Genomic DNA, 15,896 nt, shown 5'->3' on the forward strand with positions numbered 1-15,896 from the left:
TGTATTGGTTCATACCTATGTGTTTATGTACATGTCAGTCACCACATGCACCTATGTGGATACACACGCACATATGTACAGTATACGCGTGTGTAACACATGGGTGCATACAACCATTAGAGCCAAATTCATTGTAAAAACACTATATAGGCCTAGGGCAATGAATGCGTCTAACATTGACCATATTTAACCAACACCTTGCTGGTATATAGGGTAATAAATAGAGGCACCCATAACCGGTAACCTAACCCAGGGAGGCCTCCAAGCCGTGGCTCTCCAGCTGTTGCAGAACTACAACTCCCAGCATGCCCAGACAGCCGCAATTTGGAGACCACTGGTCTAAACTATCTAAATTTGGCCCTGTAAAGTAACATATGTATATGTATGTACACAGGTTGCTATTTTTATGGGTTTTTTTTTTTTTGCAGTTCACGAGAATCCGTACACCTACCGTAAGCCCACTTTAACACATAAACACTTGGGAAATATAACCCCCCCAACCTAAGAATACATTTTATGTATACGGTTAAGTCCATTATACTTATTAAAGAGGAAGTATCATTTTTGGGGTTGGGTGGGATTATATGGTTAATAGGTCATATGACCATTTATAGGCTGTATATTTTATACCTACAAAAGCCTAAATTAAGATATTTAAAGGGGTACTCCAGCAAAAAAAAAATCTTTCAGATCAACTGGTTTCAGAAAGTTATATAGATTTGTAATTTACTTCTTTTTAAAGGGAACTTGTCACCCCCTGTGCCGGGGCAGAGCCCGGCCGACCCCCCGCTGGAGATCCTTATACTTATGCTGTGCACGAAGTCCCGCTCCTGGAGCCGCTCCCGCCGGCGAGATACCACGGTCGGAAGCCCGAAGCGCGCATCAGAGATGAGTCTGACGCTCATAGAGAATGATGGCTCCATTCATTCTCTATGAGCGTCGGACTCATCTCTGATGCGCACACTGGGCTTCCTGTACTTATCAGCTGCTACATGTCGTGCAGGAAGTGGTTCTAGTCTGACACAGTGCTCTCTGCTGCCATCTCTGTCCATGTCCAAAAGCAAATCTCCATAGAAAACCTCTCCTTTGGACAGTTCCAGACATGGAAAGAGGTGGCAGCAGAGAGTGCTATGTCAGACCGGAAATAATACATCACTTCCTGCAAGACATACAGCAGCTGATAAGTACTAGAATTCTTAAAATTTTTAAATAGAAGTAATTTACAAATCTATATAACTTTCTGACCCACCGGAAGTACCATTTTAAGCTCCACCCCTGTGACTGCACAGGAAGGTCCCCCAAATACATAAACCCCTCTCCTTTGCAGCCCAGTTGCTGGGATTGTCCTGGTAAAATTGGGACTGTTGACAAGTAATAGTTGGGGAAGAAATTGCAGTTGCACTTAGGCCCAGGGACTTGGCGGAGCATCCTAAGTGCCAACAAGCCTTGGGCAGGTTATGTAGGTTCAGGTCTAGGTATGACGTCTGGTGACTAAGAGGGTAATACAATTAAAAGCCTAACATGGCGGCTGCAGGGGCTCGGGGAAGGAAAAAATACTTGTATATGCTATCCCAAGAAAACTAGTTGAAAATTTTCTAAAATATTAATATAATACATTCAAACCTGTGGCTGGGATGTACCAAGAAATAAAAAATGAGATACAATATCCCAAAAAATCTGGGATCAGAAATGAGAATCATTGACCAAGGTCAATGCCTAAATGCTTCTAAATCTTACTATGAACTAAAATGCTATTATATTGCACATAGATTATGACACATGGCTGAAATGTCGGATGAAAAAAAAAAGTGATACTTCCCCTTTAAAAGACCAGTCTTGGCATAAAGATGGCCGCCACAGCTTGGTGAACAGGAGAAGGTTTGAGTGCTTAACACCAGTTGTGTTTTGTTTTGTTTTTTTGCTAGAGAGGTACCTTATTACCTTGTTCTGCTATGGCAACAAAGATGGGTTATAGAATAGAAGACTGGATTTTTTTTTTCTTAAAATACCCTTGAAATTCTGTTTTTACCCTGTAGGAGGCATCACAGCTAATGGGATCTAGTAGGCAGCTAAAGTGTTACTGAAAACACATTACAATCGCATTGTCTTAAGAAACAAAGGAGATATCTCACTACCCACTTTCCCCCATTGACAAATTTCAATCCCATCCCCACTTATTTCCGGTGGGTGGGCAGCAGTCCAGAGAGGCGCATGCTTTTGGCAAGTATTAGCGAGAATTGCGGCAAGGTGTCACTGTCATCTCATCTGGGTGGGACAGGCCCAGAGAGTGGAAGGCACTTAGTTCAATCCTCAGTATGGCTGACGAAGAGGCGGAGGCATGAGATGGGGCTTAAGAGAATGGTCTTCCAACCTATATACTGTATATATAGTCCAGTGTCTGTGCAACTTGCAGGAGGAGGTTAGGCACCTCCATAGGTAAGAGAAATAATGGGGGATGCACCCCCCCCAACAATATTGGATGCTTGACCTTACTAGCCAACCTTGAAGAATTACCCCAGCGAGGACATGTTGTAGCCCACAACATTCTTCTAGACTAGACCACATAACCCACCATACGCAGGAGACAGAGTAAAGTGTACTTAGGACACACAGGTCCACCAGCGCTAGAAGAATTTAAGAGCCATCTATATAGATAATCATTGGAAGCCACATCATCATAAGACTTGCGGAATGATGCAGTGGCTCTTGGTATAGAATGAGTAGTTCCATCAGCCGGCACAGTGCAGAGCATAGGTGCTCCATAGGGCCATCAGTCTCGTTCATCACTGGTGGCCCCACATGCTTCATACGGTCCTTCTCCACTCCACCAGCCTCACCGTGCGCCACCATCTCGGCCTCTGTCATCTGTCTTGTCCCGCTTGCGTCCTGCCTCCCCACCTCCTGCTTCCACCGCCCCTTTGCCTCCTGTCACCAGGCTGCTAATTTCATCCGTAGGCGACCGTCCAATGCTCCCGTCCACCTGCACCCGAATGTCTGGAGAGATAGACAGTTGATGGTGGGGCACCAGGCCGCCATTGTCTGTGCATTTTGGGTAGAGGTACGTTTTCATCTGTCCTTTGCCCTTGACGTTGACAGTCCCTCTGTAGTCAAAGTCATAGCCCATTTTCACTAACACCCTATAGCTTTCCTCACTCGCCTGTATACGGCATTCCACGCCTGTTGTGTCCATCCTACTGGCAATATTCACCGTGTCCCCCCAGATGTCGTAAAGCAACTTGGTGGTTCCAATAACACCAGCAGTGAGCGGGCCATGGTTAAACCCAATGCGGAGCTTAAAGTTAAACCATAGCATGTTGTTGTTGAAGTCATCCACCACACTCATCATTTCCTTGGCGAACTCAAACAGTGTCTGAAGGTGGCGGTGGGGCTGGCTGCTGTCCTGGCATTGAGATGGGTTGAGTCCAGAGGCGGCCATGTAGGTAGCGCCAATGGTCTTGATCTTCTCGATGCAGGAATAATGAGGCTTGCTAAGAAGTTCATCAAAGTCTCCAATCAGTTCATTGAGGACACGGTAGCACTCTTTACCCCCTTCATAGTTCTCTTCATAGAACTCGCTGAAGTTGACTATGCTGGCGAATATGACGCCGGCGTCGTCATGATTTTTGGAGTAGCTCTGGGAGACCTTCAGCTGCTCGGCCACATGATAGGGTATGATGTTACGGAGGAGCCAGTCTGCCTGATCTCTCATACTCTGGATCTTAGTGCGGTGAAGGTCCGCCTCCACATCACCATGGTAGTGCAAACGATAGCTGACCTCGAATTCCCGATTCAGGAACCAAACCAAAAGAAGAAGGAGGAAGTAGGCCACGGTGAGCTCCTGCCCTAGCTGGGTCGATGGCTTACTGGTATTGCTGATGCCCAGGATGACATCGGGTGGAGAGGAAGAGCTGGTGATAAAACAGAACATAGCGACATATTATTGTTATATACACCATGATATTGTAACATTTTATTAGCGTTATTGAACAGAAGACACGTCACCATACAGAAAACAACTTGACATAGCCGTAAACCTAAATCATTTATTTGTTTGTGATCTATCCCTCCATTAAACCATACACAGGATCATTCGGCTCAGCAAAGTGTTTACATGTTCTAAATGAAGCGAAGAGGGGCAAACCGCTGCCAGACTCCTCACTGGCAGCTGGGAATAAAAGGATTGGGCAGCGAAATCCAACAGGCCTGATCCTTCTCTCCCCCCAACATTATCTATCAGGGGAGGAGGCCACCAACCATATACATAAGATGGTCAACCGATCCCACAGAAATCAGCTGGTATAGACAACTTTTTATGGGGCATTCAGTGGCAGTCACGCATCACAGGGCACTGGAGGGACACCGAGCATCCCCCTGCCATCATCCTCTCCAGCAGCCACAGCCCGCACAGCTCTGGGAGTCAGGTCGTGACATCACCATTTTATCCAGGAAGTGACATCACCATGTTATCCAGAAAGTGACATCACCATGTTATCCAGGAAGTGACATCACCATGTTATCCAGGAAGTGACATCACCATTTTTATCCAGGAAGTGACATCACCATTTTATCTAGGAAGTGAAGCCTTGATGCAGTAGTAAGTGGGAAAAAAAGCACTTTATAAGCATTTCCCATAATAATATTGGTGATTTGTCAAACTTTTGGGGGCCAATACAATACTTTACAAAAAAAATTCTCAGGACTTCTCCCTTAAATTTCATTAAATCTTTCTGGGGGGAACTGGAAGAAATATAATTTTGTATATTTTGTATTTTTTAGTAACTTTTTATAAATATAGAATGTTTTTGTTTTTATTCTGTTTCTTTTTTTCAACTATATTGGCACCATTTTCTTGGCTTTTTGTTTTCTTTTCCTTTCTAATTATCCTACATGGCAGACCTTGGGACCTTCTTTAGGGGTTGTCAATGGAGTGACAGTGCGGACCCTGCTTAGTTCATGCAGTAACTTCTAAGGGCTGGGATGTGTAACCTGCAGACCTCAACCTGCTGCAAAACTACAATTCCCATCATGCCTGGAAGGCCAAAGTTATGGCTTGATGGCTTATGGCATGATAGGAACTGCAGTTTAGTAACAGCTGGAGGGCCACAGGTTCTCCATCCTTGCTGTAAAGTGTTAAACTACCAGGATTAGAGGCGTTAAACTACTGTACTGGCTGTGGGGCAGATCCCCTGCTGTCATGACCCAACCGGGCCTCCGTGATACCTGGTGTGGGTATCCCTAAATAGATGTATGAGCAGGAATAAGGCCCATAAGTAACCATCATCAAAACATGTATAGGAGGTTGCTAATTGGTTAAGACTGGTTGCCATGGATACCCTGCCTAAAATTTAGATTCTTCTGAATTTGGGTGCCAAGTAAAGCGTCCTTAGCAACCAGTAAAAAGAGCACTGGGCAATAAGATACACTGTCTTGTCAATAGAGGGCAGAGTGTGATACAGGGATTCAAATAGAGAATCCCCATGTCATGCATCACTCCCTTAGGCCCTGTATTAACTATATCACTGCTGTGTTTTTCCTGACCTTAAAGCCAGTTATATTTATCCTGTGTCTCTCCAGCTGTTGTATAACTACAACTCCCATCATGCTCTGCCAGACTTCATCCATTTAGGCATGATGGGAAATGTAGTTTTGCAACAGCTGGATAGACACAGGTTGGTGATCGCCGTTTTAAGCCATGAGATATTGTTAGAAAAAAAAAAGATATGAAAGGTAAAGATTTTCCGCCATGTTAGTACTATGACCATAACCCATTCCATCTCTCAAAGAAAAAGAGAGGTCAGCGAATGAGCAGATGTCTCACAAAGCGTCATTGTCAGCGAGACATCTGCCTGTCTATGACATCCCCAAAAAAACAAAAGTCTTGAATCCTGGAGAGGCCCCAAATGCCCTGATCCCAAGATGGCCGACTATCACGTACTTTGCAGCACTGCCATGCTTTTAGGTTTTTCTGTAAAGCAATATCAATGGTCGCATTTAGTCCATGGTATTTGTATAAGCAGATGCTTGGGGCAGGTGGGGGGCTTGGGACCATGGAGCTTGCAGACAATGGCGACTGTGAAAGGAGTCTGTAAAAATGGCCTGTGGTGCGGGATTTGCTTTGCCGGAAGGCGGACAACTGGAGGAGATGTGGCAGCTGGACATGCAAATGGCCTCTACACCCCTGAGATTAATCATTCTCCAGGCAACAAGTACAAAGAAAGTTTAGAGAGTGGGGGACAGGCACAAGATTTTCACTCCTTCAAATGATTGTTTATCCTAATAATTTATTCTAAGACTTAAAGGGGAAGTTCACTTTATTGACATTATGTACTTAGAGCCATCTAAGCTTAGTACTTAAAGGGATAAATGGTTCTTACATAAAGACCTCTCAATTTGTAGAGCAGACTCCAGACTGTGTCTAAAGGCCCTATTACAGGAAATGATTATCGGCCGTATGCGGCCTATTTTGCCCGTTATGGCCGATTATCGTCTTGTGTAATAGAAGACAACGATCAGCAAACCTTTAGCACTCCAGCTGTTGCAAAACTACAATGTCAATCATGCCTGGACAGCCAAAGCTGCTCCCCATCCCTGCATTAGATTAGATTTTAGATACCAGCCAACTAGACATGAGCAAACCGGGTTCGTGTTCGAGTCGATCCGTACCTGAATGTTCGGCATTTGATTAGCGGGGGCTGCAGAACTTGGATAAAGCTCTAAGGTTGTCTAGAAAACATGAATACAGCCAATGACTATATCCATGATTTCCACATAGCCTTAGGGCTTTATCCAACTTCAGCAGCCACCGCTAATCAAATGCCGAAAGTTCAGGTTCGGATCGACTCGAGCATGCTCCAGGTTCGCTCATCTTTACAGCCAACACATCTGTAATAAGTGTGGCTAGCTTGATTCATCCTGTAAGAAAAAGGGGCTAACTGTCAGTACAGGTCATCAGCAGTGTTAATAGGACTCAAGAAAGTGCTGCTATCTGGTTAAAGGGGTCTTCCACTCAAATATAACTTTTCGTATGTTGCTGCTCATGGTAAAACTAACAATTCTTTCCATACTTGTTTTGCGTCTCCCGCAAAAAGCAGCAGCTCAGAACTGGGGGGAAGGAGACTGAATAGATAATAAGTATGGAATGAATTGTTAGTCTCACCTTGGGCTGCAACATATCAAAAGTTATGTTTGAGTGGAATACCCCTTTAATTACCTGAATTCTAGCAGCTTCTATGGCTCGGTCCTCTCTAGTGACAAGCACTCCTAAGGGATTGGGCACCTCTTCCATGACCAGCTAGACAGCACCCACCCTTCCAGACAATATTAGAACATCCTCTGCTCCTCCCTAGTAGGGATGGTCCGAACCAAGTTCGGTTCAGGTTCGTACGAACCCGGACCCTCGGTCATGATTCCCGCTGTCTGCTCGCTTCATGCAGCGGGCGGATCCAGCGGGAGGACCGCCTGGAAAACTGGGATATAGCCATAGGCTGTATCCCAGTTTTCCAGGCGGTCCTCCCGCTGTATCTGCCCGCTGCACGGAGTGGGCAGACAGCGGGAATCCGATGCCGAGCGTTCGGGTTCATCCGAACCCGAACCTCGGCGGGTTCGGACCATCCCTACTCCCTAGTATGATGATTTCAATGTTCCATATGGAGTCAGCCAGGAAGAGGTCCCATAACATGAGACTGCAGAGCTTGTCAATACCTGTCTTGGCCTGTGAATTCCAGTAAGGCTGGGTTCACACTGCGTTTTTGCAATCTGTTTAACGGATCGTTTTTTTTAACGGACAAAAAAAAAATAGTGTCAGCAACGTTTTTGTGTCCGTCCCAAAAAACGGATCAGTTTTGATCGTTTTTTTTTATAATGGAAGTCAATGGAAAAACGGATCAAAATGGATGCACACAACTGCATCCGTTTTTGCAATCCGTTTTTCATCCGTTTTTTTCAAATACACGGATGAAAAAAAACGGATTGCAAAAACGCAGTGTGAACCCAGCCTTAGAAACAATTACCTCACATTCACTTACTAGGTGATAACGGCTATATTGGTGAGGGTCTGAATGTTTGCACCCCAACCAATTACTAGTCCTTGAGTTTCTCTTTGTCTAAGAGGAATGTGAAAGTAGCGGAGCTCAAGCATGTGCCCCCTCCACTCCATCCAAAGTCCATGGCGGAAATAGCCCAGTTTACACATCCATGGACCCCAATATGAATGTGCATAAATACTGCTCTGTGATTCACGGAGAACTACATTGGCACTATATTAACATAGCAGATCACGGCCCCATACACACATACGGTAACATTGGTCATATGTTCTGTCCGCAATTGCGTGTCCAGAACTGCGGACAGAACTATGGATGTGTGAATAAGGCCTTACTTAGGAATACATTTACAGCAGAATGAAAGAAGCTGTGATTGGTAGCGGGGGAACAGTGCAATTGCTGATCCTAGCCATTTACCTCTTAGATGCCACAGTCTACAATGGCATCTAAGAGCCTAGCAGAGGATGGGGGCACTATCTGTCTCACCATGGTCTCCTCATTGGAGAACCAAACAAGAATGTTCTACCTTAAAGGGGTACTCCGGAATTTTTATTTTTATTTTTTAAATAAACTGGTGTCAGAAAGTTATACAGATTTGTAAATTACTTCTACTACTAATCTCAAGTCTTCCAGTACTTATCAGCTGCTGTATTTCCTGCAAGAAGTGGTGAATTCTTTCCAGTCTGACACAGTGCTTTCTGCTGCCACCTCTGTCTATGTCAGGAACTGTCCAGAGCAGCAGCAAATCCGGACATGGACAGGACATACAGCAGCTGATAAATACTGAAAGACTTGAGCATTGGAATATTTTTTAATAGAAGTAAATTACAAATCAGTGGAACTTTATGACACACAATTTTTTTCTCTGGAGTACCCCTTTAACTAACTACATATACATATATATACTTTGGACCTGATGGAGACATAAGTTGGGTGCCAAAATTCTCTGTCCTATGTTTCATGTGTGCATTTGCCAAGATTAAAATTTAAACTTAAGAGCTACATTGGTATACAGTAGTCTTACAGTAGTAGTAGTAGTGTACAGTAGTCTTACACAACCCACCAGCAACTTTGCTCAAAGCATTTTGGTATTTCAGCCTAAATAATTCCACCTACCTGAAATTTGTTGCCGTGTCTGATTCTGGTGTCACAGGGAACCTGGAAGAAACATAAGACCGGATTATAAAAGTAATCAGGAGAAGAAAATCTGTGTATCCCTTTAAGGCCGTGACATTGACTTACTCATCTGGAAAGAGCGGCACATAAAAGAGTATCAGCAGTGTGGCCCCGGCCAGGGTGGCAAGAGAGGAGCGGAGCCAGGAGCTGAGCTGGCAGAAGTTACAGTACTGGACGATGGGGATCAGGAGCGCCGAGCACAGGAACATGGTGTACTGTAGGTAGAGAAGAGACTGGTAATGACATTTAACTAATAGTCAGGTTAAAGGGTGGACGCAAACGCAGACCTGGCCTGTCCATGTATTACATGAATGACCAACTTGTAATACTGAATTCCCCCTGTAGTGGCCGTCGTATGGTCAGCCGAAGTCTCTGCCAAAGATAATATTTTACTACAAAGGGGTTCTGTAGTCAGACCTACAGCAATCAGCTGATCTCCCCTTATTTTCAAGCAGACAATCCCTTTAAGATACAATCATATAATTCTCGGCACTCACCAGTTCAGTTTATGAGGTCTTTATTGTATCAATCCATGAAACAAAAAACTTACAGGACGCGTTTCGCCTAATTTGCCTTTATCGACAGGTGATAAAGGCAAATTAGCCGAAACGCGTCCTGTAAGTTTTTTGTTTCATGGATTGATACAATAAAGGCCTAATAAACTGAACTGGTGAGTGCCGAGAATTATATGATTGTCTTACGGGTATTCGTTCTCATCTACGTACACCACCCACTGTCAGAGTGCCAAACCAGATTGTGAATTGAACCCCTTTAAGATGGCCATACAAAGAATAGCTATGTAACCTATGTGATATTTGGACCTATGTTGGACCTGGCTGTGACTATAGCAGAGGGGTTTACCCACACTATAGTATGATTTCTTTAGTCACTATCCCTACCCAATGGAAGGAGATGTATAAACACTGTCATTTCATATGTTCTCTTGAAAATGTGCATTAAACAGGCTGACTCTGTGCCAGGGGATAAACAGTACTATAGATGGCATGTAGAGGGGAGAATGGGTTACTGATGCACTGGATTTACCAGTATAAGAAACAGCAGCAATGACTGGGTTACACTACTTGCTACTGCTGTGAAGCTAAAGGGAGGAGGAGATCACACTGCGGCGTCAGCACTGTGCACATACAGAAATCGGTACAGGTACATTGGTAATTACAGAAGGGATAGCTGACCTGAACCTTATACAGGTGGTCAGAGATGAGAAGGAGAAGGTAGCTATCCCCCATTACCACTTCCTTTGTTTTGTCCTTGTCCGCCTGTTACTAGAGGCAGAAATCCTCTAACAACAGGTAGTGGGCAGCATACTGCAAGGAAGGGAGACACCTAGTGGCCAAGACTTTAGGACAGACTTTTAGACTGGGCTATCTATCTATCTATCTATCTATCTATCTATCTATCTATCTATCATTTTACCAATTTATCATCTATCTGTCTATGACAGTCTATCTTATTATCTAATATTTAGAGGGGTCTATAGAGCCCCTGATCTCAAGATAGATGCATGTCCCATAGGTGAAGGTCGTAAGTGCTGCAGATGAAATTACCTCTGCTCTGTTGCCTCTAACTAATGCCTATAGGGGTGTTCTGCTAATTGTGGTCATTTTTTAACACCCGGCATACGCAGTAAATACAGCGTTCAGTATATCTTCTTCAGTGCTACAGTGCTTAGTACAACATCTTATATGTGGTGTTCAGTATAACTTCCTAGATACAGTGCTCAGTACAACTTCCAATATATTATGCTCAGTACAACTTCCTATACACAATACTTAGTTTGAACATCATATTTCTCAATGTATTCTCAAATCTCCCCATACTCTACATGCCTGTTTATTAAACTGTGTGCAGGCTACAACCACTAGGGGGAGCTCAGTGCATGTGAATTTTTTACAGATTCCATTAAACTCAGTGGAAGTTGGTATCTGCCTATTAATTCCAGCAGGGACTGTCAATATAAGGGTTCCCATTACAATTTTTCCTTTTAAAGCATGGATATGTTTGCACACTGTCATCTGTCAATATTAGGTGCTGACGTAACTGTGCGTCGAGCCGGCTGGCCTATCACCTTTGCTATTGAGCGCTGAGAATTTGTGGCATAAAAATTATTCATGGGGCCCCATAGCTTAATAAGATTGGTTACCACCACCTGCTGGCAGGAAACTAATACTGCATCATAGGTAGCAATACCTTTCTGATAAGTCTAAAGTTTTGATTGGTGAAAATCTAGGTGATCAGATCTCCCCAACCCCTTCCGCCCCCCCCCCCTTTCGCCCTACTATAGAGTCCATTCTGTGTAGCAACTAGCAAAACGGTTATAGAATAGCTTAGCTGAGTGCTTCTCCCACTTCATTCTGAAAACTTTTGATGTCAGGGACGAGTGGCAGGGACTTCAAAGAGGATGTCCAGGCTTAAAGCGACTCTGTACCCACAATCTGCCCCCCCCCCCAAACTGCTTGTACCTTCAGATAGCTGCTTTTAATCCAAGATCTGTCCTGGGGGCCGTTTGGCAGGTGATGCAGTTATTGTGCTAAAAAACAACTTTTAAACTGGCAGCCCTGTGCCCAACTGGAGTATCTGTGCCCTAACACTGCACCACCCCCACCCTCTTCATCATTAGGAATGCCACTAGAACATTTTCTCCATGCTGAACATTTGCACAGGTCCTTAACGATCCAGCCCATGTGCCGGGCTCACAAAGGTGACGAATAGGAGGCAATCTGCCTGGAGCATTCCTAATGATGAGGAGGGTGGGGAGGAGGGACAGAGAGGTTGTGCCAGCCTAATGCATACACAATCCAGGCCACTCCCGTAGGGCACGGGGCTGCAAGTTTAAAAGTTGTTTTTACACAATAACTGCATTACCCGCCGAACGGACCGCAGGACAGATATTGGATTAAAAGCAGCTATCTGAAGGTACAAGTGGTTTTGGGGGGTCAGATTGTGGGGACAGAGTCGTTTTAAAAAAACATGTCCGCTCTCTTCCAGAAACAGCATGTCCTCAGGTTTGTAGCTTAGTTCCAATAAAGTAAATGGAGCTGAACTGTAACACCGCACACAACCAGGTGTGGTGCTGTTTTTTAAGAATATGCATAGTGCCATATATCAGAGAACTCATATAAGACAGTAACCCCCCACAGACTTGTGTTCTTGCATATATATATATATATATATATATATATATATTCAGCTTTTATTGTACTCAAAGGTCCCAATGAGGTGCAAGAACACATATATAATATAAAGATATTATTATTATTATTATTATTATTATTATTATTATTAAAGCTGGCTATAGTTCCGCTCTTGTCTCTTCTTCTCAGGCAGTTTACAAGGGAAAATATTTTAAAAAAGCACAAGGAATGTAAAAAGACCCTCCATATTCATACATGTGCGTTGGTATAGAAGTCCTGGATCAAGTAGGAGAAAACGACAGCTGCAGGGAGAGACACAAGCACAGTGCCAATGAGATGACGTGGAAGCCAACCAGAGATTACTTCCAGGAGCCTTCTGGTGCACAGGAACATGTCCTCCAAATAGAATGCCATCCTACAAGGTGAGCAGAAGAAGGTAAATTATGAAACCATGGCATCACTTTTACCATAAGCAAATGACCCCCCCAAACACACACACACTATATATATATATATATATATATATATATATATATATATATATATATATATATAAAGGGGTATTCCTCTCAAACATAACTTTTAATATGCTGCTGCCCATGGTGAGACTAACAATTCCTTCCATTCTTGTTATTATCTTTTCAGTCTCTTACCCCCAGTTCTGAGCTGCTGCTTTCTGCTGTTAACAAGTCCCTATCTGCAACTCTGTAATGCTGGGAGGGATAATCAGCAACTGGAACCAGCAAATAAACTACAAAGTTGAGTTGCAGATAAAGCCTGCCAGGGACTTGTTTACATCAGCTGTCTCAGAAGGGAGGGGGGGAGGAGGGGAGACAGAGACAAAGGCTCACACACAGATTTTTGTGCCTTCAGCAGAAAGTGGCAGCTCAGAACTGGGGGGGGGGGGGGGGGAAGGAGACTAAGTAGATAATAACAAATATTGAACGAATTGTTAGTCTCACTGGAGGCAGCAATATATTAAAATTTATGTTTGAGTAGAATACCCCTTTAATTATATTTGAGCAGTTTTCTGCAACCTATGGCTCTCTGGGTGTTGCAAAACAACAACTCTCATCATCTCGAGAGCTCATGGTTGGGAAAGACTGAGGAGTAAGATGTTGTCCATTTGCCTTACCTGATGGAAACAAGCAAGGAGAGGAATCCTAGGAGGCCACAGACAGCTAGCACCACAATGGCCGGTGTTGGGGGAGAAACAGGAACTGTACCCGGCTTTAAGAAACAGGTGATGGAAAGGAGGAGGAATATGAAGAAAGAGAGGAACACATCAAGCAAGGAGCTGAAGGTGGCGCTGGCAAATGTCTTCACCGGCGCCATGCGCATCACCTGGAGACAAAGAATAAGAAGCTGACATGAAGGGGGATCCAACAAAGGGGCCATATACATCACCCTGTGAGTATTAGTCAGGTCAGGTTAATGGCCATTTTTTATCTACTACCTCCTCCTGGTAGCTGCCTCGATATGCCGTTTCCAGGTCCTTGTCTTGGAAGTTCAGGCTCAGTCGGTTGATGGGCGGCTTGAAGAAGTAATCCTTCATTAAGCTGGACGAAGAAGACAGGTCAAAGTGAGGCGTCTTTGATGCGTCAAGGGATTATCTCTGCTCTTGGCTTTTACTTCACTATCTAGACTTTTGTATTTTTTTTTTCTTGAGTTATTTTTAGGCTGTTATTATGAAGCTGGATCAGTCACTATGTACTGGACCCTACATGAACCCCAATTCAGCTTCTGGGGGCATCTTTCCCTTTTATAGTTAGATAGGCCTAGACCGATTCAGCTTCCTCTTCCTTTTTTCTAAACTTCTCAGTTATTTTTCAGGCCCTGCAGCTGTTGCAAAACTACAATTCCCATCATGCCTGGACAGCCAAAGCTAAAGCTTTGGCTGTCCAGGCATGATGGGAATTGTAGTTTTGCGACAGCTGGAGTTTGACAACATCACGTCCAGCCCTCCTTCATTGTGTTATGGCAATGAAACTCCATCGTGTGTGAGTCTATAGGGGAAATTTATCAAACATGGTGTAAAGTGAAACTGGCTCAGTCGCCCCTAGCAAGCAATCAGATTCCACCTTTCATTTTCCAAAGAGTCTGTGAGGAATGAAAGGTGGAATCTGATTGGTTGCTAGGGGCAACTGAACCAGTTTCACTTTACACCATGTTTGATAAATCTCCCCCTATGTTCATACATAACGTTTAATTTGCGTTATTTTGAAGCACATTGCGCGATTGCAAAATATTGCAATAAAATATTGCAATTTAGCTGCAATTCTGGCAGTATTGCAGCAAAATAGTGACATTCTACCACGATGACGCAAGATATCGCTATTCACGCTAATTAAAAGCTATGTGTGAGGTCTTTAATGGTGCGTTTACATGGAATGATTGTCGTTTGAATTTTCACAAAAAAGATCGCATTTGAGCGATAATCGGCTCATGTAAACACAGCGAACGATCAAGCGACGAGCGAGAAATCGTTCATTTCGATCTTTCAACATGTTCTCAAATCGTTGTTGGTCGTTCGCTAAAAATCGCAGATCGCGTCGTGTAAACAGTCTTTCACAGATTCACCCTATGTGTGAGATGGGCTGAAGCGATCTTATAAACGATCGTTATAACGATTTTTCTAACGATTATTTGAATGATTTATTCATTTAAAAGCTGATCGTTACAAAAATAAAAAACATTGCTGCAAAAAACGTTTAACGATCGATTGGGCAAATTATCGCTCCGTGTAAACATAGCATTAGACAGGCAGACCCTTATCTAATCCACATCTAATGATGTGTTTACACAGCTGAATGTTGGTGTGGAAGCACAATCACTGGACCACTTACATCAGTGCCGGCTGCACAATCCCTGCTTATGCTGCGCTTACACGGAGCGATAATTCGCCCGATCGTGTGATTAACGATTTCGAAGTAACGATATTTTTTTTAGACGGAACGATATATTGTACGGAAAAATCATTTTGCGATCGCCTAAGCCTATCTCGCACATAGGTTAAATCGGTGATTGACTGTTTACACGAAGCGACCAACGACGATTTGAGAACATGTTTAAAGATCAAAATGAACGATTTCTCGCTCGTCTCTTGAACGTTCGCTGCGTTTACACGTACGATTATCGTTCGAATTCGATCGTTATCGTGCAAATTCGCACGATAATCGTTCCGTGTAACGCAGCATCATAGAGGGAGATGTGCAGCCATAAAGTGATCAGCAATCAGCTGATACAGGAGTGTTTGCTCATTCATTGACTGATGGCTCAGGCTATGTTCACACATAGTATTTAATTAGTGTTAATTAGCCCAGTGTTGCCGTGTTTGTACAAATCTCTGCAAAATACCGCTAATTAATGGCTACGTGTGAACATGGCCATACACTTGACACTAATCCCCTTTAACACTGCCAGAATATGTGCAGATGCTGCTGTAATCACAGGGCATTATTATGTAGGGAGAAACTCAGACCAACTTTTAAATCTTTTTGTTTGGATAAGACATTTCGGTTATTCT

The 15,896-nt window shown here is 43.7% G+C and overlaps 1 protein-coding gene across 1 annotated transcript in view; it reads right to left on the bottom strand.

Annotated features, from left to right (window-relative positions):
- Positions 1 to 919: 919 nt before the first annotated feature.
- ADCY9 (adenylate cyclase 9) overlaps positions 920 to 15,896 on the bottom strand; it is a 79,816-nt gene continuing 64,839 nt past the window's right edge. Inside the window, exons 5-10 of the mRNA XM_069984112.1 lie at positions 13,827 to 13,929; positions 13,506 to 13,714; positions 12,626 to 12,785; positions 9,285 to 9,433; positions 9,159 to 9,200; positions 920 to 3,908 (exon numbers count right to left, since the gene is read on the bottom strand). Coding sequence (XP_069840213.1) covers positions 2,834 to 3,908; positions 9,159 to 9,200; positions 9,285 to 9,433; positions 12,626 to 12,785; positions 13,506 to 13,714; positions 13,827 to 13,929 — 1,738 coding nt within the window. The 3' untranslated portion in view covers positions 920 to 2,833. The remainder of the gene's footprint in view (positions 3,909 to 9,158; positions 9,201 to 9,284; positions 9,434 to 12,625; positions 12,786 to 13,505; positions 13,715 to 13,826; positions 13,930 to 15,896) is intronic.

The sequence above is a fragment of the Dendropsophus ebraccatus genome, chromosome 9 (genome assembly GCF_027789765.1).
Source record: "Dendropsophus ebraccatus isolate aDenEbr1 chromosome 9, aDenEbr1.pat, whole genome shotgun sequence".
NCBI classification, from domain to species: domain Eukaryota; kingdom Metazoa; phylum Chordata; class Amphibia; order Anura; family Hylidae; genus Dendropsophus; species Dendropsophus ebraccatus.